General features: G+C 50.6%; 1 protein-coding gene across 8 annotated transcripts in view; it reads left to right on the forward strand.

Moving 5' to 3' along the window:
• CORO2B (coronin 2B) overlaps window positions 1-24,219 on the forward strand; it is a 148,470-nt gene that overhangs the window by 43,174 nt on the left and 81,077 nt on the right. Inside the window, exon 1 of one of the 8 annotated variants that reach the window (XM_012451352.3) lies at window positions 1,373-1,461. The exons of the other annotated variants lie outside the window; for them this stretch is intronic. Within the exon in view, the coding sequence (XP_012306775.1) occupies window positions 1,450-1,461 (12 nt within the window). The 5' untranslated portion in view covers window positions 1,373-1,449. Of the gene's footprint in view, window positions 1-1,372; window positions 1,462-24,219 lie in introns of those variants that run through there. 8 annotated transcript variants of the gene reach the window in all.

Below are 24,219 nucleotides of genomic sequence, written 5' to 3' on the forward strand. Positions count from 1 at the left end.
TTCCAAAGGGTCCTCTCTCTCTGCTGCTCACAAATGGACATAGACCACCAGCGGTGCACAAGATAGTCTCAGGGAGGCCTGAGGGAACATGGTTGGGTGTAATTGTCATATACACATGAGCGCATGCATGTGTGTATGCACACATGTTCATTCTCAGCAAACTCAGTGTGAATAGTAGGTCTGGATAAACTCTAGGTCTTGCTATATTATTTCTTTATAGGGTGGACAATGCTGGCATCATCATTCTCATTTTATAGAAGATGAAAGTGGAGTCATATATATATATATATATATATATATATATATATATATATTTTGATACAGGGTCTCACTCTGTCACCCAGGCTGGAGTACAGTGGTGCAGTCTTGACTCACTGCAGCCTTTGCCTCCTGGGTTCAAGCAACTCCCCTGCCTCAGCCTCCCGAGTGGCTGGGATTACAGGTGTGTGCCACAATACCTAGCTAAATTTTAGTAGAGATGAGTTTTCACCATGTTGGCCAGGCTGGTCTCGAACTCTTGACCTCAGCTGATCTGCCTGCCTCCGCCTCCCAAAGTGCTGGGATTCCAGGTGTGAGCCACTGCACCCGGCCTAATTGTCATATATTTATTTAATGTGTTTTAGAAAAAAAGGTAGCCGGCACATCAAACTAGTGATGTTATGGCTAAAATTGCTTAGAATGATGTTTGTACAGATATTTAAATTTTAGAAAAAACCAATTTAAAGAAAATTTCAAAATAAATATGGCTCGGGTGATTTGTAGAAGCAGCAAGAACATGTTGGCAGTGGTACACAAATTATGAAGTTTGGAAAACACTGATTCCATTCAACCTCTTCTTTGACAAATGACAAAACGGGGGCCTAGAAAGGACGGAACCCTTGTCCATGAGTCTGGTAAGTCACTCTAAGCCACAGGGGTAAAGAGGATCTTCCCCTTCCAACCTCATTCGAAAGTCTGAGTTCAGGGATCGCCTGGTCCCACATCTTGCTTGTAAATCAGTTTTATCTTTCCAAAATGCCTTCTCGGTTTTATTCTCTCATTCTTTTTGTTTTTTTTAATCCCAGTCTTATCAAGCAGGTATAGTAGGGGAATTATTTCTTTGTTTTGCAGATAAACAACCTGGGGTCCAGAGAGGGAGTGTGCCTGCCATCACTCAGCCAGCCGGCAGGACCAGGGCTAGAAGGTTTCCAGGCCTTCCCACTGTGCGTGTCAGGCAGAGTTGGGCGGGGAGCCAGTTTCTGTGATGAAATCCCCCAACAAAGGGTAGAAAGTCTGCTGCGGTAAATGCAGGGCAGTCTGCTGGCCCAGCTCCACTTGGGAGCGTAGGGAACGGTATGCGGCCTATTACACGCTGCTCCACTTCCGGGAAGCTATTACTTTCTGAAGGAGCCACAGATGTTCACCTCGCCTGCTGATTACCGGGCTGTATTACTCAGCTTGGAGTGATGGATGAGATCAGCAGTGAGTATTCCCAGCTATGTGACCACCGTAAACCCTGCCAGTGCAGGTGTAGGGACCCTCCAGGCCATAAGCAATTTAGCCACAGCGTTTAATGAGCAGTTGAGCATCTTGGAGGTACCAGGCCCTGTGCTCATGGCTGGAATGGAGGCACAGATGAATCAGACACTGCCCCCAGCCCCACGGGACTCTGTCTGCTAGGGGAAGTAGAGACATAAACAACTAGCCAGAGAACAATGCAGCATGGAGGCCTGGAGCAAGCATGGTGCAGGGAGTGCTGAGTTCTTTCTTAGAGACCAGAGAGGCTTCGCAGCACAGGAGACATTTGAACTGTACTTATGCTATTGAATAGGATTTGTCAGGAGGAGATGAGGAGGAGCCATTCCTGAAAGGGGACCTGCCCAAGGTTCCGCACTGGCTGGAACTGGAGATCAGCACATGTACATCTGGGATGGGAATGAACTGTGCTTCTGGCTTCGTAACTCCACCTTTCCAGATGTGTGGGTTACCAGAGCCTTGTGAGGGTGAATTGGCCTTGCTTTGGTTTGGATGTTCGTTTGTGTTAGGAAGGCAATGTGACTCAAGAGGGCAAGCTTTGAAATATACAGACCTGGGTTCTAAGCCCAGTTTGCTTCGCCTTTTTTTTTTTTTTTTTTTTAGACAGGGCCACATTCTGTCACCTAGGCTGGAGGGCAGTGGTGCAATCATGGGTCACTGCAGCCTTGACCTTCCAGGTTCAAGTGATCCTCCCACCTCAACCTCCCAAGGAGCTGGGACTACAGGCACATGCCACCATGACTGGCTAATTTTTCTGATTTTCTTATTATTTGTCGAGATAGAGTCTCACTATGTTGCCCAGGCTAGTATCAAACTCCTGGGCTTAAGTAATCCTCCCACCCCTAAGTGATCCTCCTGATCCAAAGTGCTGGGATTACAGATGTGGGCCACTATTTGACCTTCTGAGTCTTGGTTTTCCATCTTTAAAATGGGGATGATCCCTTTTCCTTAGGAGTGAGAATTAAATGAGACGAAGTTGGAGAAGGACTTAACCCATAGCTGGTTTGTAGTGGGTGCTCAGTACGTTAATGACAGTTGTGGCAATGGTGCTAGGTGAGTGGCTGCCTGTGCAAAGTGGAGTGTGTGTGGGCATGGGAGTGTTTGGAGACCACTCAGCTGGATGGACTGTGTGACTGTAGTGTGAGGATGTGAGGGGTGCTTTTACATTCCCTTGAGTGTGAGCTCACTGGGCAAGAATTGCCTGAGGTTGTTGGAGGCCGCGGGGATTTGGTCTGGGGTGAGATTTGGTCTGTGGTGTATGACATTCTCCAGTGTCATTCAGTTCCACCTGAACCTGCTGTGTGAGTCCCATCTCTGACCCCTGTGCCAAGTGACCTCCAGTTTCTTTCATTGCCTTCAGCAATGGGGAACTCACCACCTCCCAATACAGCAAATCCGACTGCTGAACCTCACTGACTACTCATTAGAAACAAAAGCAGCTCGGCCCTATGGAGCGCCTTCGGAGTCACAAGATTCACCCCCACACTCCATTCATTCATTCATAGATACTTGTTGAGCACCCCTACTACCAGATACGATTCTGAATCCTGGGGATTCAAGGACACTGCAGGACAAGTGATTGCATGCCCAGGGTCCTTGACTCTGGGCACGAGCGGTCATCGACCACTAGCACTGGAGTTAAAAACAGAGACATGGTTGGGCACAGTGGCTCATGCCTATAATCCCAGCACTTTGGGAGGCCAAGGCGGGCGGATCATCTGAGGTCAGGAGTTCGAGACCAGCCTGACCAACATGGTGAAATCCTAGCTCTACTAAAAATACAAAAATTAGCCAGGCGTGGTGGTAGGCACCTGTAATCCCAGCTATTCAGTGAGCCAAGATCACGTCACTGTACTCCAGCCTGGGCAACAGAGTGAGACTCTGTCTCAAATAAATAAATAAATAAAAATCTAAAAAAGATGAGGAAACAGAAAAGTGATGTTGCTTGCTTAGGGTCACACAGCAAGGAAGTGGCCTGGCTCTTTTAACCCCAGGCCCATGCTGCCTCTTGAATCAAGGCACTGAGACTTGCCAGAGCAGTAGAGCAGGGGCCTTGACTGAAGCTGCTGGCCGCAGACCCTGGGTGCTTCGCTCCACCATTGGAAGGTCACGTGGAAGCCCCGGCAGTGTCCATGCATGTGGAAGGCTGACATGAGTAACCTCCAGTCTGCTCCACCCACAGCTGTGTTTACGCCACCTCCTCACCCCCACCCCATCCCATCCCAAAGAGACAGAAGTGAGTGAGGTCAGCCTCTCCCACCCTGCATGTAAACAGAGGCTGGAGGACCAGGAGTCATCTTGGGGCAGTGGGGTGGACTCCTAGTAGGAGAAGCCAAGGGCAGCTTCAGGTTCCTTTGCTCCAGAAATTCTGTTGGGTGTCTCCATCCCAGCACCCAGGAGCCTGTTGCTCCCAGGAGCAGCAGCATCAGGCGGGAGGGCAGGCGGGGCTGGGTGAGGATTACCGCGTGGCTCCTGGGTAATCCCCATTTGTGCCACTTGCAAAGCATGAAGTTGGAGGCGGGTGTGTTTGAGCAGTCCCAGCCCCTCCATTGTCGACACCATGGATTACAGCAGCTTCTCTCTGCAGCTGAGCATGGCTTGCGCAAACTGATTCCTTGACTACTGTGTTGGGAAGACGCCCTTTCTAATTTCTCCTGCTCTCTGCCCAGTCCTCAGCTCAGCCTCCAACAGGAAGGAGGATTTTCAGCCCTAGAGACTGGTTGACGGAAAGAGCCTTGAAACGGACTCAAAGGACAGGGGTGGCAGGTCCTGCTCTTGTGCTGTCTTGAGCAGGTGACCTAACCTCTCCCTAATTCTGTCTCCTCCTCCCATAAATGAGGATAAAAAGTAAAGCCAACTGCCCAGCTTAAGTCAGGTAATCCACATCAGGGTGCTCTGTAAACTTGAGCACCACCCTACGAATGTCGGATATTAGAATCAGCCATGGCAGAAGACTCTCAGTGGTGTGAGACTGCAGTCCCAGCTGCTCGGGAGGCTGAGGCAGGAGGATCATTTGAGCCCAGGGAGTTTGAGGCTGCAGTAAGCTGTGATCACCACTGCACTCCAGCCTGGGCAGCAGAGTGAGATCATGTCTCTAAAGACAGTGATAACAGCAAAAACGACATTAGAATCGACAGCGAGCATGGCTGCCAGCACAAATAACAATCATGATAAGCACAACACGAGTCTGTGAAAGGTAGTGTTTTCTCCAGCCTGGGACTAATGTTAGGAACGCCTGTCTCTCGGGCCTTAAACTGATATATCATGTATTAGTTGTGCATTCAAATCACTTTAGGGGCTTTTCAAACATCACACCGAAGGGTTCCTGGGGTCCATGCCCAGAGATTCTAATTCACTACATCTAGGGTGGGGCTGGGCATCTCTATTTTTGGTATTTTGTTGTTTTTTTTTTGAGACAGAGTCTCCCTCCATCACCCAGGCTGGAGTGCAATGATATGATCTCGGCTCACTGCAACCTCTGCCTCCTGGGTTCAAGCGATTCTCCTGCCTCAGCCTCCTGAATAGCTGGGATTACAGGTACCTGCCACCACACCTGGCTAATTTTTGTATTTTTAGTAGAACTGGGATTTCACCATGTTGGTCAGGCTGGTCTCGAACTCCTGACCTCAGATGATCCGCCCACCTTGGCCTCCCAAAGTGCTGGGATTATAGGCATGAACCACTGTGCCCAACCATGTCTCTGTTTTTAACTCCAGTGCTAGTGGTCGATGACCGCTCCTGCCCAGAGTCAAGGACACTGCAGGACAAGTGATTGCATGCCCAGGGTCCCTTCCTCTGCACCACACACGGCTGTTCCTAAGCCTCCTTGCAGCAGGCAGCCGGAGCACGCCACTGTATGCTGAAGGAACCCAGGCTTCTCAGCCGCTACGCACGGTTTAGGAATCTCTAAACTTGAAGCTTCCCCATAGTTTCTTTGATGCAACTTTCTGTATCTAGAATGGGAAGAAAAGTTCCTTCAGCTAATTTCTTTTAAGTCAGGTTCTTCAAGGTATAATTTACATGCAGAAAAAAATCATCTTTTTTAGTGTCCCGTTCTGTGCATTTTACAAATGCAAACAATCGTGTAACCACCATCACAATCATGATACAGAACATCTCCACTGCCTCCTGAAATTCCCTCCTGCCAATCTGTGGTCAGGCCCTCCTCCCACCCCCAGGCCTTGCCACCATTCATCTGTGTTCCATCTGTAGAATTTGTTTTTTTCCAGAACGTTCTATCAATGGAATCATTGGGTATACAGCCTTATACAGCCTTTGAGTCTGCTTACAGGCTTTTTTCCTTTCTGTTGTTTTGTGTTTTGTGTTTTTTTTTTTGCTTGTTTGTTTGTTTGGTTTGTTGGTTTTTAGACTGGGTCTTTGTCACCCAGCCTGGAGTGCGGTGTTATGAACACGGCTCACGGCAGCCTCGAACTCCTGGGCTCAAGCAGTCCTCCCACCTCAGCACCCCAAGTATCTAGGACTACAGGTGCACGCCACCACGCCCAGCCAACTTTTGTATTTTTTGTAGAGACAGGGTTTCACCATGTTGCCCAGATTGGTCTCAAACTCCTGAGTTCAAGCAATCTGCTGACCTTGGCCTCCGAAAGTGCTGGGATTACAGGCATGAACCACCACACCCAGCCCAGCTTTACTGTATTTGCGAGTCATCCGTGGTGTGTGGGTATCAGTAGTTTGTGCCTTTTATTGCTGAGTTTGTATTCCATCCTGTGACTGTGCCACAGCTTTTCTTCCTGGGGTAATTTAATTGTTTCTAGCTTTCATCCAGAAATGCTGTCTAGCAAGAAATGCAATTTGTTCGATTCATATGTAAATCTTTCTGCATGGCTGCTTCAAAAGTCAAAAAGACTCATTCTTCAGCAATTTTTTAAAAATTTTCCTACTACGTGCTGCTGCGAGGGCACATAGTTCCAGCGATTACAGGGCTCAGATGAGAACCGTAATGAGGGAGGGGGCTTGGGTATAACTGGAGCACCCGGCTCCCCTTCTGAAGGGGCCTCAGTGGGAATGTGGGTGGATGGTAGTTTTTGATTTTTCAAGAAAAGAAAGAAGTCTGGGTTTTTCTTAAAGATCCTTGTGGTGACGCACACCTGTAATCCCAGCAGTTTGGGAGGCCAAGGCAGGCGAATCACCTGAGGTCAGGAGTTCGAGACCAGTCTGACTAACATGGTGAAACCGTGTTTCTGCTAAAAATACAAAAAATTAGCCGGGTGTAGTGGTGCACACCTGTAATCTCAGCTACTCTGGAGGCTGAGGCAGGAGAATCGCTTGAATTCAGGAGGCAGAAGTTGCAGTGAGCCAAGATTGTGCCATTGCACTCCAACCTGGGCCACAAGGCGAGACTCCATCTAAAAAAAAAAAAACAATGTTGGCAACTAATTTAGAACATGTTTAATCACTGTACTGGCTACTAGCTGCTGGCTAGCTAGATTAAGTCCTGTCTTATGACCTGTGGCTTATACGGTCCTGAGTGCTAGAGATTCAGACAGGTTTGGTCTTTTTGCCCACCCCGCCTCCATGCCCTCTGGGGATGAGTGATTTGAACAGAAGGTGGGAACCAGGGGCCTGGCTGACAAGATGTGGGACTCCCAGCCTTTGAGTGAAGGGAGGAGGGAGCAAGAGACGCAGAGTCTCCCCAGGAATCACTGCTTCTAGAGCGGTAGCTTTTCATTCTCATTGTGGGGAGCTCAAGAATACAGAGGCTCAGGCCCCATCTTCAAGTCTATTTCATTGGCTGGGGAGAGACCCAGGTATCAGTACTTAATGAAAAAAAATCTCTGCGGTGAATTTAAGCAGCAAGGGCTGAGAACCACTGCTCCAGAGAGGCCAGGAGGTCTGGTCAGAGGCTGGGGCCCCAGCCGCCAGGCACCTCTCCCTGCCAGTTTCCCCGGGGAAGTCACGAGTTTGAAGAGTAGGCAGAAGGCCAGGTGTCATCACTGAGTCACTAGTGCATCAATGGCCAGTGAGAGTGCAAAGCGTAGCTCTGAGCACAGGATGTGTAGCAAGACTCCTGGATTTAGCTCTCAGTCCTACCACTGCCACCTAGGGGGTCCTTAGCAAGATCTTTTTCTGCCTGTTTCTACATCTGCAAAATGGGCACAATAATGTCAGATTCATGCAGACAACAAGGACTAAATTAGTTAATTCCTGTAAGCTGCTTCTAAATGTATTACTTATACAATTTTATTTTTATTTGTTTATTTGTGCTGGTCTCTTATGAGGGATTCAGAAATGCTTAAGGCATCATCCCAACCATGAAGGAGTCTGAAAGTTAGACCTGAATACAGGAAAAGCAGTGCGCCAGGACAGGGCAACTGGCCCTCAGTGCCCGAGAGTGTGGTTTATGGACCTTCAAGTGCAGGTGGATCCCCAGGAAGAAAGAGTGTGTTGGTGGGGGGTGGTCAGGGAAGGTGTGTGTCGGGCGAGAGATGAGTAGGATTCCAGGGTGCAGAGAGAAGAGGCTGGGCGTCTCTTTGGACTGTTTTGCAGCTGGGGAGGTGGAGGTAACCACGTGCCTGGGACACTAAGGGGAGCCTGGCTATAGCATAAGGAGCTCATGAGAGAGGAGACCCTGCATCGTGGTTGGGTGAGAGACACTGTGACAAGTGTGGTCTTCATCTGCAGGATGGGACAGGAGATGTGAACAGGAAATGGCATCTGCTCTGAGCCTCGGTGATTGTATTAGGTGACTCACTTATTTGCTGAGCTGAGTCTTGCAAGGGCAGCCTCATTTCTGTCTGTCTGCTTACCCCTGTCATAGACCCTCGGGCTTATGGGTACAGCCTCCTTCCTGCCCCACACACCCTAGCATATCCCCATCTCCACGCCTCCCTGTATCGTAGCTAACGTAGCTTGCTGAGCTTCTGGTGTACCAGTTCGATGAGGATCTGTACTGGGGGAGTTTACTCACTCTTACTTCTGTGCCTGAAATCTTCCCTCCCTGCCCCCCAAACTGGAAACACAGCCGGAAGCCTTCCATAAAGAGGCCTCCTCCAACCCTACCACCACCCAAACCGGCAACATCAGTGCCGGAGAGCGAGAGAAAAGGGGCAGGGCCAGCTTCATTTGGGCGGGGCCTTACATATATTAGTAATAACAATGATAAATATTCAACAATAATGGCACATTACCATAATGACCAGATCTCCAGAGCCTTCTGTGTGCCAAGCACTTTGCAGGCATGACCTCATTTAATTCTCGCAATAGTCACAGAGAAACCCCATAGCCCAGCGAAGCACACATCCTGTGGAGTGGAAGGCCTGGGTTTGAATCCTTTTTCTGTCTCTTCTTGTCTGGATGACTTTGGGCAAGTTACTGAATGCCTGTGCCTTAGTTTCCTTCCCTGGGATACGGGGAAGATAATAGCGCCTGTCTCACTCGGTTTCGATGAAGACTAAGGACGGCAATATTGGCAAAGTGCTTAGAATAGCACCTGACATGTAGCAGGTACACACCAAGAGTCGCGTACATTAAAATGTGTAACATACCCCTTTATCTATTATAACAAGGGAATGGAAACAGTTGAGTCAAGGGACTTTACAGTAGCTCCAAGTATTAAGCACATGGTGTGAGCCAAGTAATGTGACAGTCCCTGTACATGCATTTTCATTGAATCCCCACATCAGCTCCACGAGGAGGCACCATTATTATCACCAGTTGATGGACAAATGGGGCCCCAAGAGGTAGATCAACTTGCTCACAGCAGTAGCTAATAGAGAAAGACCTTTTACCAGGGCTTATCCTGCCGCCTCCGGTATCTGCATGGTCTCACCCAGCCTCTCCATTCACTCCTGAGCCTAAGCATTGCTGGCTACAAGAGACTCTGCTGAGAGGGATGCCCTCAGTTTCCCGTGAGATGTCGAAGATAAGGCAAGCTGGGGAAAGGGCAGGAGGAGAATGTGGGAGGGAGGGACCACCGGGTCTCCTGGGACAGATGTGCCATTTGCCTCCAGATGGGGCAGGGAGGGATGAAGTGTAACTGGACACAGAGATGCTATAACTTTATTTAGAGTTAGCAGAGGAGAGCCAGGAAGGTGAGACCAGCAACGTCTGCTGGGGCAGCCACGGGATCGGGCTGGGGAATGCTGAAGGTGTCTTGGAGTTTTGCAAAGTTCTTGCCCCCGAGCGGGGCTGCACCATGTTGGAAATTCTGGAGTAGTTCCGAATGAGTCAGTGTCTGAGAAAAGCATTTAGATCAGAAGCTCAGGAGGGTGATTGGAAAGGCTCCACTGCAGGTCTGCTGTGTACGGTTGTCTGAGTTGTGCCCTGCACAAAGGCACCTGACAGGGGGTGAGTGGGGGCTGAAATCCAGTCCATGTTCCACTCACCAAGCCTGGAGCTGAATCTGCTGGAGGAAGAGGCACCTTTCTCTATTCTGACAAAAGTGCCCTATGGACTGGAGTGGTCCTGACTCGGGAGAAGAGATGAGGAGAGAGACTTTATCCCCAAAGGTGAATCTACAGAGGCCAGACTATGCCATCGGTTTGGTACTCAGGCAACCACAGCTTTTACATTCACAGAAACCAGGAGGGCCCAAGCAAAGAACCCAGGTGCTGGGATGGAACGATGCGTGGGGAAGGGCTGGGTGCTGAGCAGCTCCAGGGGCCTTGGAATGTCCTTATGAAACGGACAGGGGACCAGCAGGAGGGTCAGTGATAGGAGCAGCCTCTGTGGTTTTCAGATCAGGAGGACCTGGATGAGGCTGAGGCAGTAGTTAATTGAGGAACCTGACCTCATGCCTGGAACCCAACTCACTGTGGAGTCAGGAGCTTGGGCTCTTAAACCAGTGTGTGTGTGTGTGTGTGTGCGCGTGTGTGTGTGTGTGTGTGTGTGTGTGTGTGTTGTGTGCGTGCACACACTACGTCTAAGTGGACACCATGAAGGAAAAGCACCCCAGTAGAAAGAGTCCTTCAAAAATGAGGTATCCAAAAGGACAGGCAGCACCCCTGCCAGAGGCACTGCCGCCCTGGAGGAGTTGCCTGAGGCCAGAGTCTGTCTCCCAACATGGCCATTATGTTAGAAGGGAGAAGGGAGGGTGCTGGGGTTTGCTCAATGCCCACCAGGCACCGTGCCAGATGTTCTGCATCCATTACCTCATTTTCCTCTCCACTCACAGTGGCAGCTGTGCCTGGCATCTCCTCAGCTCAGCCTTTAGCCTTGACTATGAAACAGCCTTTTTACAAAGTTATTCAGTGGCTGGGTTTTGAGACCAGCCTGACCAACGTGGAGAAACCCCATTTCTATTAAAAACACAAAATTAGCCGGGCATGGTGGTGTGCGCCTGTAGTCCCAGCTACTCGAGAGGCTGAGACAGGAGAATTGCTTGAACTCGGGAGGCGGAGGTTGCGGTGAGCCAAGATCGTGCCACTGCACTCCAGCCTGGGCAACAGAGCAAGACTCCAAAAAAAAAAAAAAAAAAAAAAGAAGTTGTTCAGCCTCACCTACCAAGAGGCTGGAGGCCACGAAGGAGGGTGTGAGAAGGAGGACCTGCTGTGGAAAGGGAATTGGGCTGAAAACCAGAAGTTCTGGGTTGAATTCCACCAGCCCTTATTGAGCGCTTGCTGTGTGCACAATCTTGTGCATGGCAGTCTAGAAATGCAGAATAAAGCCCTTGAGGGATGTAGTACATCCCTCATCTTTTACTCACTTGCCGGCCGGTAGGGTGGCTGTCAAGCGCAAATGGGATGACCCAAAGCACTTTTGAAGGTGCAGATTGATTGATAAAATAATTTTTGTTGAGCAGTCACAGTTTACAAAGCACGTTCACACACAGTACTATTTCACTGGATCCTCATAACCATCCAAGGAAAAATATGAATTGTATCCATTTTTCTGATGGAGGATCTGAGAGGTAAAGGGACACAAGCAGGGTCACAGAGCCGAAGCTTCGGAGGGCCCAGTGCTCCTTGAAGCACTGCCACTCAGGGACCAAAGTCTGGTTCTGGGACCAGTAGCTTCAGCATCACCTGGCAACTTGTTAGGGATGCAGATTCTCAGGGCCCACCCTAGACTTCCTGAATCAGAAACTCTGGGGCTCAGCAATCTGTGTTTTCACAAGCCCACTGGGTAATTGTGGTGCACGTTCAAGTGTGAGAAGCACTGAGCTGGAGAGTGTTTTTCAACTTAATCATCTATGTGAACCACCTGGACACCACCACCGTGTTCAACCAGAGATTCTGATTTGAGTCAAGGGCAAGGCCTGGGATTCTGCATTTCTAACCAGCTCCCAGGCAATGCCAGGCAGTCCACTGACTAGCAAAGATCCCAAACAGTAATCACCTTGTGGGCTTGGTTAAAATGCACATTCCCTGGTCCACTCCCACAGTGTGTGATTCTGGAGGCTAGAAGTGGGGCCCAGGAGCCTGCATTTCCACAAACACTTCAGGTGATTCTGAGGCAGACGACCTGGAGCTCGCATTCCGAGGATCTGTTCCCTGGAGCTTGAGCTTACAGACCATCCACCCTGGCCTCATTTTCAAAGGTTTTCCACCTTCACTCCTCTCCCCACTGGACTTGAACCACCCATCTCCTGCCAGACTTTGGGCTAAGGGGGTGCAAGTTGGAGGCCATCTCTGAGCCAGCGGGGCCCTCGGTTCCTCAAAATAGGTCAGGAGTCTGGCATAGACCAGCCTCAGTGGCTGCAAATAGAAACCATCTGTGCTTTGAGTTCCACTGCCCCTCTCTGCTTGGCCAGAGAAACACAGAACTCAGAATCCCAACAGAGTGAGGATGCTTCCCTGGGTGGGGCCTGGGTGCTGCTCTGCCACTGGCTGCCCAGCCTGCCAGACTACCCCGGGATCTGCCTGCAGGGGAGAGGCAGCAGGACCAGATCCTACCACCCCCAGGGCAGGAAGCTTGCAGTGTGGACTGGTCATCCAGAGACCCTGCTGTGTGACCTTGGACAAGTCACTCCTCCTCTCTGGGCCTGTCTATGAAATGAGAGGCTGGATTTAGTGGACTTGTGAGTCCTTTTCTGCTCGGGCAGGATATGGTTCCATGAAAGCCTTTTTGTGGCAGGAGCACATGGAGGAAAAGTTGGGCCTGTGGGGAGGCAGACATTTCCTTTTCGTGGCTCTCTGTGCAGAGTGGATATTGTGGGATCTGGTCCTGTGAATATGGGGACAAGGGGACTTTCACGGGCCTTGAGGCAAATATTTGGGTTGCTCTTCCTTGTCCCTGCCCTCCTATTCCTTCCCTCACTAATATATTTAGTAACCTTTTATCAAGATGATGTTAAGCCCAATGGTAAGCCTGGAAAAATAATGAAGAATGAGCTGCAGTCCCTGCCCTCAACAACAGCCAGGGTTGTTTGGGAGCAGACAAGTCAAGCAGAGACCCTGGTGACAGCTCTGAATCAGATCCCAACTCCTGCACTTAAGGGACCTGGACAAACCCAGTCACATCTGGAAATGGGGATGATAATTGTACCTATTTCTCAGGGTTATTTTAAGGATCGCAGGATATAATGAATGTGAAATGCTTAGCTCATTGTAAGCACTAAACACACATTAGCTGTTGTTGTTAGTGTGATAAGCCAGGAGCAAGGGGAGCACAGCATGGAATCTGGGGGCCTCGGGGAGGACTTCCCAGCTCAGTGACCATCCCGGGGGAGGTGGGAAGCTGTCTTGAAGAGACTGATGCAGAGGAGGCTGCAGGCTTCTCCTCACATGTCCAGCCTTGTTCATCAGAGCAGGAAAGGCTGCAGGGATTCGGGGCAGAGGCCTGGTACAGAATAGACCGTGTCTCTGGCTGGGCTTGCATTGGGTGGTGGATGCATGCTGCGTAGAGCATCTAGAGAGTGTTGAGAGGGTGCCATCCTAGCCCTGCCTGTTCCCACTTGGCTTTGATCCACTCCCTGATAGCATGAGGGAGGCAGGACAGAGCCAGGTGACGAGAAGGAATTCCCATTTCATGGGTGAGAAGAATGAGGAGCTTGCCCAAGAGGCCCTGTGAATTGGTAGGAGAGCTGGCCTGGAACCCAAGAATTCCATGTTTGCTAGAGATGCAGGGAAAGACAGTGGAGTGACTCCAAATCACGCCCTTCCTAAGTCCCTGTACACCCTACCCAGGAACTTTCAGGACTAACTGATGAGTTTTAGGGGCTAATTGATGACTTTTCTCCCAGTGCTGTCCAATGGAACACACTGCAGTGATGGAAATGCTCTGTAATCTCTGCTGTCCCATATGGTAGCCACTAGCCACATGTGCCTATTGGGCACTTGATATGTGATTAGTCTAATTGAGGAGGACTTTTAAATTTAATTTTAATTAACCTGAATTTAAACAGCCACGTGTGGCTAGTAGCTACCCTATGGGACAGTGCAATTTGAGCCTCGTCTTAGGTGCACAGGCAAGAGCAGATACTCTCTTGGTTCCACAGATACATGCCTTCATCACGCACTCCTCAGATGATTCTGATGCATAACCAAGTTTGGAACTGATCAGGGCAGGGGTCTGGGAGATGCTATGCTGAGGGAAATGTGCAGTTCGTGCACCTCCCTGTCTGTTTGGCTTTGTCATTTACAGAGGAGGATGCTGAAGCCTGGAGTCCACTGGGAATTACTGCCCAGGCTGGCGAGCTCCTTGGGACTGTGGGCAGGCCCCCTCTGCTCCCTCCAGCTTGGAAACATGCACTGTGTTCCTCCTGTGCGTCCGGCTTTCCTGGGTGGAGGAGGAACAGATGATCAGCTCTCGCTGCTGTGGATGAGGTGGGGCTGTTGATAACAGTGTCTTTCATTCATCACAGTGCCACACTCCTTTCTCTTGTGTTCTCATATTCCATCCTCATGCAGATTCCAGGACCCAGGTGCAGTTGCTACCTACATATCACAGAAGAGGACACTGAGCCTGGAGAAGGAAGGTGGCTTGTTCCACGTCACACAGCTAGTGACCAAACGAGATGGAAAGTACCAATCTTTCTCTGACAGCACATGAGCAGGGAGCGGCTCTGCCATATGTCCTGATGGGTTGCCCTGTGGGAGCTACCAGGGCAGATCTGAGAGGTCTCCTGGACTCCCTGCCATACACAGCTCTTTCCCGGGGGGGCTTCCTCCAGCCCTGCGGTGTGACTGTAGCCACGTTGCCCCCTCACCTGGGTCAGAAACTAAAAAAGCTGTCCTCTTACATTTTCGTGTTCCAGTTAAAAACTAAATTTTAGTCATGTCATCGTCGAGCAAATGCACCCGCTGGCCACAATAAATCATTTTTGAGATACAGGATACAATTTGCTTCCATGTGGAGTGTACATAGTGATTATCTCAGAGGAGAAAAAAAGCCATCCTACGTTTCTTGAGAGGCTATAAGGGCCATTCAGCTGCAAAATGACTACTTCTTCCTTCCGGGCCCTCCCCATCTGGGAGGGACACCAGGATGGCCCTGGGCCCAGGGAGAGGCTGCCAGGGAGCAGGCCCAGCAGCTGTGCACATCTGGAATCCAGAATCTCTCCCTCCCTCCTCCTGATCTTCAGCCCAGCCCAGCCCAGCCCAGCCCAGCCCTCTCCTCCTCCTCCTCCTGGCAAACCCTGACCTCCCCAAGTAAACACTTGATTATTTGAAATCAGAGACTCTCCCTCACAGGAGAAGAGAGAGGGGAGAGCTAGCGTTGAGCAAGCACCCATCCTGGGCTAGACCCTTTGCCAGGCACTTTGTATTTGGTCACATCATTGTATCCAGTGAGCTGGATGACATTATTCTCATTTTACAGTTAAGGAAACCGATGTTCAGAGAGGTTGAGTAACTAGTCCTAAGTCGTACTGCTAACAAGTAGCAGAGCCAAGATAGAAACCGCCGGATTCTTTCTGACTCCTAAAACCCTGCCTACTGTACAGTTTCTTTATGCTTTTGTGTAGGGCTCTATATTTTTGGAGCTACTGGGGAGGGATAAGAGTTGAGGTGGAGAGACTGAAGAAGGAGATGTGTGGTGTATTGGAAAGAACACTAGGGGCTGGGCATGGTGGCTCACATCTGTAATCCCAGCACTTTGAGAGGCCGAGACGGGCAGATCACCTGAGGTTGGGAGTTCGAGACCAGCCTGACCAACATGGAGAAACCCCGTCTCTCCTAAAAATACAAAATTAGCTGGGCATGGTGATGCATCCCTGGAGTCCCAGCTACTTGGGAGGCTGAGGCAGGAGAATCACTTGAACCCGGGAGGCGGAGGTTGTGGTGGGCCGGGATAGTGCAATTGCACTCCAGCCTGGGCAAGTGCAAAACTCTGTCAAAAAAAAAAAAAACAAGAGAGAGAGAGAGAGAACAGTAGACGGAGAGTCAGAAGTTCTCGGCTGAAGTCTTGGCCACACCGTTTTGATAGCTTGTGACTTTGGACAAGTCTCTTAACTCCTCCATTAGTCACATATACACTCTATGTTACACATGGGATTGTAGCACCTGGCTAGCTCTGCCCGCTGGACAGCAGCAGGGCTGACTGAGGTGGTGTCTGGAGAGGATCATGACTGCAGGTGGGCTTTTCAGGGTGGTTCTGCAGGCACTGGCCCCTTGCTGATTCTGTGCTGTCAACAGCAAGGGACTCACTAGGCCCAGCCTGACAGCAGTACTGGGTTCAGAGGCGTTGGTATCCTGGTGACAAGGAGCCTAATGGAGATAGGGCTGCATGACCACAAGGAAGAATGTGGTAGAGGGAGGGCTCATGAGGGAGGGGAAAGACCAGACCCTCATCCTGTGGGCAAGGGCAGCATATCAGCCCGAAAATAAAATGTGAAACCTCAGCAGGCTGGAGTCACAGCCCTGGAGTGAGGTTCCTGAAGGATGCACCTCCTTGTGCCCGACCTTGGTTCTTGACCCCCACCACACTGAGAGATGATTCAACCAGAGTCACTATGAGGCTCAGCCATAAGGGAGCCCTGAACTAGGCATAAAGAGGGGTGGGGCTGTGCAGGGGCCAGAAGGAGTTGGATGATCTGCTAACTTACAATCTAGTAACTGGAGCAAGAAAACATGCATATCTAAAGCTTGAAGTAAGTGCCAAGTATTAATCAGCTCTGTGGGACGCCCTAACAACAGCTATTGCCATGTAAGGGGTGCTGTCATTCAGGGTCACAGCGGTCAAACCGCAATAGGGGAATATAGAGGCAGAAGGCCCCCAGCCAGGTTGGCAGAACCAGGATGCAGACCCCAAAGTTCCTCTGTGTTCCAACATGAGGTCTTTAATGAAGTAGAGGAACTCTATTATCTCGGGACTGGAAGGCGATCTAGTCTATGTATTCCACATTGTCCTTAACCAGAGGTCATCTACCTAAATCTTGAACCCACCCCCGACCAGGGATGGGAAGCTCACTACCTATCAAGGCAGCTTCTTTTTCCAAGTTAGGCAGTTCTAACCATTAAGAAAGTCCTCTTGGCCAAGTGTGGTGGCTCACGCCTGTAATCCCAGCACTTTGGGAGGCTGAGACAAGCGGATCACCTGAGGTTGGGAGTTCGAGACCAGCCTGACCAACATGGAGAAACCCCATCTCTACCAAAAATACAAAATAAGCTGGGCATGGTGGCACATGCTTGTAATCCCAGCTACTTGGGAGGCTGAAGCAGGAGACTCGCTTGAACCTGGGAGGCGGAGGCAGAGGTTGCAGTGAGTCGAGATTGTGCCATTGCACTCCAGCCTGGGCAACAAAAGTGAAACTCCATCTCAAAAAAAAAAAAGAAAAAAAAAGAAAAAAGGAAGTCCTTTTTTTTATGGAGTTCAAAACCAATCTTGAAAACCAGTCTCAAAACCAACATGTCCTAATTTTACTCCTGGTGCTCACTGGTCCTAAAAGATTCAGAGAGTGTGTCCTGCTGTCACTAGAACCAACCAATCAGGGGGAATCTACCAGGATCTGGGCAGGGTCTTAGGGGTAAAGGACAAAGGGCCAGATTTTCAGGTCACCTCTTGGCCGGCCCCACCGATTTCCCTTTGAGATCCGGGTCCTTTCCCCAGTTGCAGCTTTAGCACAGCCTCCTCTCTCTGGCAGAGCAGGGAGGAGTCTTTTCTGTTCCCTGCCTGCATACCCATGCATCTGACCTCACAGTGAGTTCAGCCCCTTAGTCATGCAGGTCCTCCTGCAGACACCCAGCTTTGGCCCACAGTGTGTACTGGCGCCTGGCCTTCTAGCCTCTGTCCATCACCTTCCAGAACAAACCCTCGGCACTGGCCAGGTGGCCTCCTCATTGCTACCAGCCAGACCAGGTGTGTGCTTACGCATTCCCTCTGCTCTCTCCTCTCTTTTCTCATGCTTTAACAAAGCCAAGTGACTAATAATGAGGACATTTTAACTCGAATCAAATCAAGGCCTGAGACCTAACTCTTAAAAGTGTACAAGGAACAACTTTGGCAATGCCACGAAGCATCATGAGACAAATCATTGGAACGTTTTATAAGACAACTGACCTGGTGTCTTCCAAAAGGCAATGCCATAAAAAAAAAAAAAAAAAAAAAAGGTGGGACGTGGTGGCTCACGCCTGTAATCCCAGCACTTTGGGAGGTTGAGGTGGGTGAATCACCTGAGGTCAGGAGTTCAAGACCAGCCTGACCAGCATGGACAAACCCCATCTCTACTAAAAATACAAAATTAGCTGGGTGTGGTGGTGCATGTCTATAATCTCAGCTACTCGGGAGGCTGAGGCAGGAGAATCGCCTGAACCTGGAAGGCGGAGGTTGCAGTGAGCTGAGATAGCACCATTGCACCACAGCCTAGGCAACAAAATTGAAACTCCGTCTCCAAAAAAAAAAAAAAAAAGGTGATACGAGTGTTCTAGGTTAAAGAAGGCAAAAGAGAGACATGAACCTAGGATTCACTGAATCCTACTTCGGAAACTAAAATAGCTATAAAAGGCATTGGGGGAATTTAAACGTGGACTGGGCATTACATGGTATTGACGCATGGTCAGTTTTCTTGGATATGTTGATGGTGGTGTGCTAAGGAAACTGCGCTCCTTTGTAGGAACTGCATGCTGAAGTAATAAGGAAGCAGGAGTCATGATTTTTGCAAGTTCTTTTCCCATAATTCCACAGAAGTAGAAAGAAAGAGAAGGACTGGGGTAGAGGGGGAGGGGCAACTGGTGCTTGGAGCAGGGAAGTGTCTTTCCCAAGGTCAGTAGGAGTCTGAGTGGGGAGCAGAGCCAGGACTGCAGACTCCCAGCGCAGGGTCCCATGTGAACCCTTGCGCATAGGTTCACCTGGGACTTCAGGCCCAGGGACGTGGAGCCATTGATCAATGGCAGCCCCTGACCTCCCTTCCCCTGGCCCTTCCAAAAGCCCTGCCGAGAGAATCTCCATGGAGATCTAGCTCCAGCCTACCAGCCACTGTGAAGAGGCCAGCCCAGACTTGCTGAGAGCAAGCCCTTGGAGAGACAGACTCTCTCCATTCTTCCCAGGAAGCAGGCCTGCCTCATTCTAGGGCCTGCCCAGGCCCATCCCCGGGGAACAAGCTCGGTTCGAGAACATGCCTGCTCACCCCGAGCCTGAGCTCTGTGGTCCCCCCCTCACAGCATCCAGTTCAGAAGTGCTAGCTGGGCTGTGGGGGGGCAACAGGAGATGGATAAGGAGTGTCATTCAAGAAGACCACACGCGTGCCCCCCAGAGCCTTCACCACAAATGCCTCCTTCCCTTGTCTACACCCTAAGGACTGGGGAGCTGGGGTGATGGGGGAGAGAGGAGAGAAGGGCAGAGAGTGGGAGGAAGCAGAAGGAGCAGGGAAAAGGAGAAGGGGGAGGGTGGACGAGCAAGAGGTGAAGTCAGATGGGAAAGCAGGCACAGGACTGCGGGCTGCGGAGCGCTCCACCTGGGGAACCTGGGGTAAATGTGCGCATTGCCGGGTGGGCTCAGGTGAGCCTATCAGGTCAGCATGTCCTGTGCTGGGCACATCACAGGCAGTTTGGCATCGGCTCCTCCCAAGCCCTTGGAGGTGATGGGGATAATTAGCTACCTTTATTTTTTATTTATTTTTTCGAGACAGGGATCGGCTCTGTCGCCCAGGCTGGAGTGCAGTAGTGCAATCTCAGCTCACTGCAACCTCCCAGGCTCAAGCCATCCTCCCACCTCAGCCTCCCAAGTAGCTGGGACTATAGGCGCGTAACACTATGCCTGGCTAATTTTTTGTATGTTTTTGGTAGAGACGGGGTTTTGCTATGTTGCTCAGGCTGGTGTCTCCAACCCCTGGGTTCAAGCGATCTGTCTGCCTCAGTCTCCCAAGGTGTCCGTATTGCAGGAGTGAGTCACCTCACCTGGCCTAGCCTTTTTTTAATTTTTATTTTTGAGATAGAGTCTCTGTCACTTGGGCTGGAGTGCAGTGGCGCAATCTCGGCTCACTGCAATCTCTGCCGCCTGAGTTCAAGAGATTCTCCTGCCTCAGCCTCCTGAGTAGCTGGGATTACAGGCGTGCGCCACCGTGCCCAGCTAATTTTTGTATTTTTAGTAGAGACTGGGTTTCACCATGTTGGCCAGCATAGTCTTGATCTCCCGACCTTATGATCCACCCATCTCGGCCTCCCAAAGTGCTGGGATTACAGGCATGAGGCACTGTACCTGGCCCGATAGCCTCTTTAATATGGGAGTAGATGGAGGTGGCACAGAGAGGTTGAGTGACTTGCCCAAGTCACACTACAGGGTTGGGATTTGAATCTAGGTCTGCGTGGCTTCCAGTCCGGTTCCTGTGACCCTTCCCTGCGTAGTCCCCCAGGAGAGCCTGCAGTGAAGTCTGCATGGGGAAGAGCACAGAGCTGGGCACTCAGTCTAGAAACAGGCCTTGTGCAGACCATCCCCGGTGCCCAGCCACAGGCTGTGCTGAGGTTGGAGACAGAACTTGCCATCCCTGTTCACCAGACATGGTGTGTGAAGTGGCTCCCTGAGCCTTGGGTTCTGGTGAGTGCTGAACTGTACTGCCTGTCACCCCACCAGGCTGGGATCCCTTCGCAGATGGGCTGGGGCTGCCACCAGGACACTTGCCCAGCAGGTCTCCCCGTGGCCTCCAGGACTCACTTGGGCTGCCTGGGAAAAGCGCACACTAGTCTTCAGTCCCTTTCAGAAGACCCTAGTATCACTTCCTGCCATCACAGAGCAGCGACCCACCCCCCAGGATGGGAGGGGCCAGGACAAGCTCTAGATTAGGAGCCGAGGGAGAGGTGCTGGCTGTCCATGGATTTTGAGGAGGTCACCGTGACTTATGGAGGTCAGAGTGAGTCGGACCTTAAAGGCTGAGGGTATGACGGGGTGCGGTGGCTCATGCCTGTAATGACAGCACTTTGGGAGGCCAAGGCAGGCAGATCATGAAGTCAGGAGTTCGAGACTATCCTGGCCAACATGGTGAAACCCCGTCTCTACTAAAAATACAAAAATTAGCCGTGTGTGGTGATGTGTACCTGTAGTCCCAGCTACTCAGGAGGCTGAGACGGGAGATTTCTTGAACCCGGGAGGCAGAGGTTTCAGTGAGCCAAGATCAGGCTGTTGCACTCCAGCCTGGGTGACAGAGCAAGACTCCATCTCAACAACAAAAAAATTGTCTGAGAGTTGGCTGCACAGAGAAGACATTCTAGGCAGAACTGCACCAGCAAGGAACAGGAGGTTGGAGTGAGCAAGCTCAACACCTCCTCTCTCTTCTGTGGAAACTGGCATCGAGAATGTTCTGCGTGGAAAAGACAGAGCAATACCCAGTGTTCTCACCTCAGATTAAACTTTTGCCAGGTCCACCAACCACCCATACTATGCTTTTCATACTGTATTGTTCTTTGAATTGATTCACTTTTTAAAACTTAGCCTCATTAGCAGTAGGTATCCGTGAAATAATGGATTTGGCGTGCAAGTTATATTTTTTCTAAAGCAAATTAAAATAAACACACGAATGGCTAAAATGAAAAACTTCATCTCTGTACCATGGAAAGGACTACCTGGGACTCCGCTTTGGGAATAGCTGGTGTCCTGATGAGGAGCCAGTGCCTGGAGAGGGGAGGGGCTTGCTGAGGTCACACAGTCAGCCTGGAGAGAGGAGGGGCTTGCTGAGGTCCCATAGTCAGCCTGGGAGGGGAGGGACTTGCTGAGTTCACACAGTCAGCCTGCAGCGGGGAGGGGCTTGCCTGAGGTCACACAGTCGGGCTGTAGAAGGGAAGGGGCAGTTGGCAGTGACCTACCAGGCTCCCAGCCAGTGCTCCTGCCTCTCCAGCATGACTTTTATCCAGACAGTCTGGGGCAGAACTCAGCAGAGAGAGAAGGCAGGTGGGACAGGGACACAGTGTGGGCAAAGGCAGGGAAGTAGGGAGGAGTGGAGAGCAGGGAGACTGGCCCTGGTGGATGGAGGGCGACCTTGGGAAGTGGGGAAGAGACAGTGGAGAAGGGGGGGTTGGGGCTGAAAGAGTTAGTGGAAGAGGATTTGCCTGAAGGTGAGGAGTCTTCCCTGGGATTCTCCTGGCTTCTGAACTTCTTCTTTCAGTAAACAGGCCTTTGTGGCTTTGCTCCTGGCTTGATTTAAATCAAATGCAGGCTGGAAGGCGTGGTGGCTCACGCCTGTAATTCCAGCACTTTGGGAGGCCAAGGCAGGCGGATCACCTGAGGTCAGGAGTTCCAGACCAGCCCAGCCAACTGAAAATACAAAAATTAGCTGGACGTGGTGGCATATGCCTGCGCTCCCAGGTACTTGGGAGGCTGAGGCGGGAGGATCGCTTGAGCCTGAGAGGCGGAGACTGCCGTGAGCTGAGTGCACCACCGCATTCCAGGCTGGGCAGCAGAGTATACAACTCATCTCAAAATTTAAAAAAAAAGCAAAGTTTTGTTTTCAGCCAAATTCCCAGTGTTGGTTTCCTGATCCTGTGGTGCCGTTTCCTTTTGTTTTTCCTCCCTGGGGAGATTTCAGTGAAGAAATTAGCTTGCCCCTTTCTGTCCTGAGATGGGGTGGGAGACTCAAGGCACATCAGGGGATATGGCAGAAGGGAAGGGGATAGATGAGGCCAATGTCTGTTGGGCCAGAAGCATATATATTTTACAAAGCACTCATGGAGCCCTGCTGTATGCCATGCCTTGGGCTGGGTACTTGCTGTGGCCCACGACACTAAGATATGTGTCTGCCAGGAGGGCAGCACCCCAGGGCCACTCTGCAATGGAGCCCGTTTGCAGGGATTCCCCATAGACGGCAGCATCCTATGGTGAAGCTAAGCTCCTTTCAGGGCTACCCATCCTGTGCTCCACCCACTCACGCGTGCGCATCTGTGTTCTCTGCTGTGCCTGGTTTTGGGCTGACATACGGTAGGAGCCACTGGAACATCTCTTGCTGGTTGGTTGGAGGCTGCGTTGTCAGTGGTAGGCAGGGAGGGGTGAGATGGGGTTCCACTCCATTCTCTAGAACAGGGTTCTCAGGCTTCAGTGTGCTTCTGTCTCACGTGGTGGATAGGCAAGGAAACTGGATCAATATGCTGATGTCTTTTTTTATTGTTTTTGTTAAGACAGAGAATGAGAGCATGATAAGCTACTTAAAAAAGTGTACAAAGTAAGGCTGAGCACAGTGGCTCATGCCTGTAATCCCAGCACTTTGGGAGGCTGGAGGCAGGTGGATCACCCGAGGTCAGGAGTTCGAGACCAGCCTGACCAATATGGTGAAACCTCAACTCTACTAAAAATGCAAAAATTAGCTGGGCATGGTGGCACGCCCATGTAATCCCAGCTACTCGGGAAGCTGAGGTGGGAGAATCGCTTGAACCTTGGGAGGTATAGGTTGCAGTGAGCCGAGATCGCGCCATTGCACTCCAGCCTGGGTGACAGAGCAAGACCCCATTTCAAAAACAAACAAACAAAAAGAAAAAACAAAAACAAAACCCTGCACTACATGTGTCAGTTAGAACAGACTAGGATATGTTGTAATAACAAATTAACTCCAAAATCATAGCAGCTTATAACAGAAATCTGTTACTCATGCAAAGTCCACTATGGATTCCGTAAGCGCTCCAAGACAGCAGTGCCTCATGTAGTGACTCAGCAATCCAGATCAAGACAGCAGTGCCTCATGTAGTGACTCAGCAATTCAGATCAACACAGCAGTGCCTCATGTAGTGAATCAGCAATCCAGATCTCTTTAATCGTGTGCTTTGTCATCACGACGTGACACTCTCCAGCTGTGATGGAAAAGTACTGATTCCTGGACTCCATCCTCAAAATATTGGATTCAGTAGGTCTAGACTGGGACCCAGTCATCAGCATTTCTTATAAATGGCATAGGAAGTTCAGAGACCTCCCCCGCTCCAGATGACCTTGATACAGGTGATCTGTGGGCCGCATGCTGAGAAACCTTGCTCCAAAGGGTAATCTGGCATAGGAAGAGTCTCGGATCTCCAGTCAGGAGAACTGTGGTCATGGTCCTACTCAGCTGTGCAGCCTTGGACAAGTCACTTAACCTCTCTGCGCCTGATGACGTGGTGATAATATCCAGGACTCGAGAGATTTCTGAGGGTGTACTTGTGGATTAGAAACGCTAGAGAATCCAAGGTGGGGATGACAATAGGCAGGGGGGTTGCCTTTTTGCACATGGAGGGACATCTCCCCACCCCACTCCTGCCGTGGCGTCGTCCTCAATCTTGGTGAAGGCTGACCTCTGCTGTCCGCACCTCCCATACTGAACCGAGCACAGTTCCAGACGCTCAGGAGGGAGTGTGTGTATTGTTGCTTTGCTTTATCACATGATAGGTTCCTGGGTAAAAAAGAACCCTACAACCTTTC

The sequence above is a fragment of the Aotus nancymaae genome, unplaced genomic scaffold (assembly GCF_030222135.1).
Source record: "Aotus nancymaae isolate 86718 unplaced genomic scaffold, 86718_ANA_hifiasm-v0.15.2.pri h1tg000003l, whole genome shotgun sequence".
Classification (NCBI taxonomy): Eukaryota; Metazoa; Chordata; class Mammalia; order Primates; family Aotidae; genus Aotus; species Aotus nancymaae.